Source organism: Pteropus vampyrus, unplaced genomic scaffold (genome assembly GCF_000151845.1).
Source record: "Pteropus vampyrus isolate Shadow unplaced genomic scaffold, Pvam_2.0 Scaffold235, whole genome shotgun sequence".
Lineage (NCBI taxonomy): Eukaryota > Metazoa > Chordata > Mammalia > Chiroptera > Pteropodidae > Pteropus > Pteropus vampyrus.
Genome location: NW_011889016.1, coordinates 134,829 through 138,750, shown reverse-complemented (window position 1 = coordinate 138,750; position 3,922 = coordinate 134,829). Strand labels below are relative to the sequence as shown.

Here is a 3,922-nt window from a genome sequence, read left to right as displayed (position 1 = left end):
CAACTGACCAAGAAAAAATTACCCATGGAATTAAAAGAGGAGACATCGCTACAGAACCTACAGGCATTACAAGGACCATATGGGAAAACCAGGAAAAACTCTGTGTCCACAGATTCAATAAAGTGGATGAAATGGACCAATTCCTCAAAAGACCCAAACTCCTAAAATTCACACTAGACTAGATAACCTGAATAGTCCTGTATCTATTAAAGAAAGTGAATTTATAGCTTAAAATCTTCTAACAAAGAAAACTCCCAGACCAGTTGTTTTCACTGGTGAATTCTACCAAACATATTTCGGGAGCAAATTATACCAATTCCGTCCAGTCTCTCCCAGAAAGCAGAAGAGAAGGGAACACTCTCAACTGATATTATGAGCCTCCCCTGCTCTGCACGGTCCTGGAAATCCGAGAAGTGCAATAAGGCAAGAAAAATAAAGCATGTTGATTGAAGAAGCAGATAGAAAACTCTCTCCATTCTCAGACAACGTGATCAGCTATGTAAAAGTTCCCACGGGACCTGCCCAAAGAGCTCCGAGAACTAATGAATTCAGCAAGATCACAGATGCGAAGTAAACCCAGAAAAAGAAGCTGCATTTCTATAAACGAGCAATTAAATAATAGTTCCACCTGTGACAGCAACAGAGACGCCGGCGGCTCCGGCACAGATGTGGCCGCACGCGCAGGCCTCCCCGGACGCGCAGTAAGACCCAGGCCCTCTGAGCCCGCTGGGGGCTCACGGCAGCTCCGGCCGCCCGCAGTGTGTGCTCTGCGGCCGCCTCATCGCCTCCTGGGTCCCGTCTGGACGGCCGGTGCCCCGTCCAGCGCGGACCTCTGCGGCCCTGTCCCCAGCGCCTGCGCCGCTCACTGGGCGGCAGGCGCGTGTCCGTGCTGCTGCCTGCGATGCCGCTGGGCCCAAGAGCCACCAAAGTCGGACAAAGACACGGTCCAGCCCCAGTGCCGACCCCAAAGGGGCCCCGGACGGGCCCCTGACAGCTGCCTGCCTCGGTTTCTCCGCCTTAGGCCAGGCGTGAGGCCACAGGCACTCTGGTCTGCGCCTTCGAGGGTTCATGATGCCTACCCCCCTCTCCCCGGCCCCGTTCATCTCTGGGCGGCTGGAGGTCCTGTGCTGTTGCGACTCTTCCAAACATGGTGCAGTGGCTCTGACCCCCAGGTTTGAGAACCAGCGGCTGGGGGCGGGCCCTCACTGCGGGCCCTCACTCCTTGACTTCAGAGGAACTTTCCAGAAACTTCCTGTGGCCACAGAGAGGCGGGAGAACGCTGGGCTTCCGGGCTGGGGGGCACCGTTCTGGCCTGGCTGGGAGCCGGGGGCAGGGTGGGCACCAGCACAGCCAGACTGACCCCCCCGCCTAGGGACCTGGTCCTCGTAAAGTCCCACGCGGAGGGAAGCTCCCAAAGCTCCCGCACGGGCAGCAGGATGAGATGACGGGGCTGGCCGCCGCTACCCCTCCTCCCCCGGCCCCGAGGGGGCTCGTGGGGACCTGAGGCTGGTCGTTAGTCCCTGGGCTGCCGCCTCCGCCCGGACCACCGAGCTGCTGTCCACGCCAGGCCTGGCCAGCACGGCATGCCCGGTGGGGTGGCCACGTGGGCACACGCGCTCAGCAGCCCCTGAGCTGGGAGCATAAGCTTCTGTAGTTACAGCTCAGAACAAAAGTTTTAAAAAGATTTTGTGATTAGGATTTCATTGTCTCAACTTCGAACATTAATAATAAAAGAGCAGTGCCCGTCACCTTTGCCAGGAACGAAATCAAAGCTCTACACTTTCCGGCTCCAATTTTACCGGCGCTGACAAAAAAATTTAAAGGGAAATCGAACACTTTGCCTCCTGAAAACCTGATAACTGGTAGCGAAGTGTGGAAGCGTTTCCTCCACGGCAAGGCCGCCGCTTCCGAAAGCACTCTGCCGGCAGGCCCACGCGGGGCTCCACGCGGGGCCGAAACGAACCCTGCTGTCGGCCGGGGTCCCCCAAACACTACCGCACCGGGGGGCTTGTGGGAATTGCCCAGGAACCCAGCAAAATGCAAGAATGCACTTCCTCACACGTTTCTATCTTGTGAAAAAGGAAGAGATTTATAAGCTCACTGATCCCCATGACAGCACATCCAGCCCCCCAGCATGGCAGAGGCCCCCGTGAGGACCATGAGGGCTGGGCAGGGTCATGGGGGTCGTGGGGAGTTTGGGGGAGTGGCGAGAGGTCAAGGGGCTCCCGTGGAGCCATGGGGGAACACGGGGGTCACGGAGGTCATGGCACCGGGCAGGGTCACGGGGGTCCGTGGAGGCAGGTGGACACAGTCACCAGAGCCCATGATGCAGACCTCTCCCCTGTCCCACGCCCCTCAAGTCACCCTGGATGTGGCCTGTCTGTCTGTCCGTCTGTCACCCTTACTGGGTCCCACTGTGCTCTGCCACCCACCAGGCACTCGGAAGTGGGGACGCTCACAGCGGGCAGATGGTTGGGCGCAGCGCACACAGGACGAGGCAGAGGGACTGGCCAACTGGCCAGCAGGGGAGCCTGGCCACAGCTCCTGGCCACCAACTGCTCCCTCCTCTCTCCCTCGTAAGCATTTCACGGTTCCCCAAAAACCTGGAGGTGAATAGGGGGTGTCTGCCAGCCTCTGAGGGGCCTGGCTGAGTGGACAGAAAAGGTGCAGGCGGCCGCCTGCCTCTCCCAGGGGGCTGCCAGGACGCCGGCGGCTGGCGTCGGGCCTGAGCATGGGAGTCACGCCCTGGTCCAGGCGGGTGAAATGTCTGGGTGTCTAAGAGCTTGGGAGACGGACTAGGGAGCTGCCAAGAGGACCCAGAAAGGCATCGGGAGGGGGCAGGGCCGAGGGGCTGGCCCACCTGCTGGCCCACCTGGGACACCGGCCGCAGCAGGTCCGCAGGGGCCGTGGCACTGCTCTGGCCAGTGAGGCCCACAGGGAGAATTTGGATCCTGAGGCCACCCCAGGCTGGCCGAGGTCAGCCACATGTCTGCTGAGCCCAGGGGACAGCCTGGCCTCTGGGGAGGAGGCAGAGACAGTGAGTGGCGGGGGCTCCTCCAGGGGCGCAGGCTGCCGTGGGCGCAGGCTGGGTGGCCTCAGGACCGGTGTGGCCTGAGTGACACTGGGACTGTGCCCTTCTGCCCTTGACTCTTCAGCCTGAGGGATGGACGGGACGTGGGGGTTGAGGCGGCTTTGCCAGGGGCAGATCAGGGCGTACGGGGGCTCCTGGGGAGGTGAGAGCCTGAGCTGCTCCAGGCGCAGGCATCCGGGGGGCGCTGGGGGGCACGTGGGGCCCAGCCTCTCCCAGGGCTCGGCTGCTGGTTACAGGGCCATCCACACGGGCTTCTCCATGTCCCCTGCACCCTCTCATGGAGGGACGTCTGCACCCTCCCAGTCCCCCAAGAAGGGGCAAGCCGGGCTCTGGTGAGGCAGTGACACCCCGCGCTGGGCAGTAGTGACTCGCCCCAACCCGCATCCCCATAAGAAACCGGCCACGTGACAGGGCCAGGAAGCACCCCAGAATCACGAGGAGGGGGTGCGTCTCGAGGTAAGGCCGCCCGGCCTGCGACATCTGGCACGTAATGCTGATGGCCAGGCCAGCGGGCAGGCCCTCGCATGCTGAGGAGACACACCTGCCTGGTGTGGCCTCCGGTCTCCCGGTGACAAGGAGGCCCAGACGCTGCAGGACGGAAGCGGTTTCAGGCCTGACGATTCCCGGTCTGGGTGCCTCGACCGGAGCCCCTGCGCCCCAATCGCCGGCTGCTCACAGGCAGTCGGGGGCCTGGCCCCGTCCCCTGACACTGCACTCATTGAAATGGTCCGGATGCGACCATGACCCTGTGGGGGACCCGAGGGTGACAGGCACTCACCTCCAGCAGCAGCCGTCCCTCCAGCACAGCCGAAGGTCCGCGAGGGCCACTGC

The 3,922-nt window shown here is 61.8% G+C and overlaps 1 protein-coding gene across 1 annotated transcript in view; it reads right to left on the bottom strand.

The window, feature by feature from the left end:
- The window catches only part of AHRR (aryl-hydrocarbon receptor repressor), a 56,568-nt gene that overhangs the window by 25,111 nt on the left and 27,535 nt on the right, over positions 1-3,922 (bottom strand). The window contains exon 3 of the mRNA XM_023519751.1: positions 3,870-3,918. Coding sequence (XP_023375519.1) covers positions 3,870-3,918 — 49 coding nt within the window. The remainder of the gene's footprint in view (positions 1-3,869; positions 3,919-3,922) is intronic.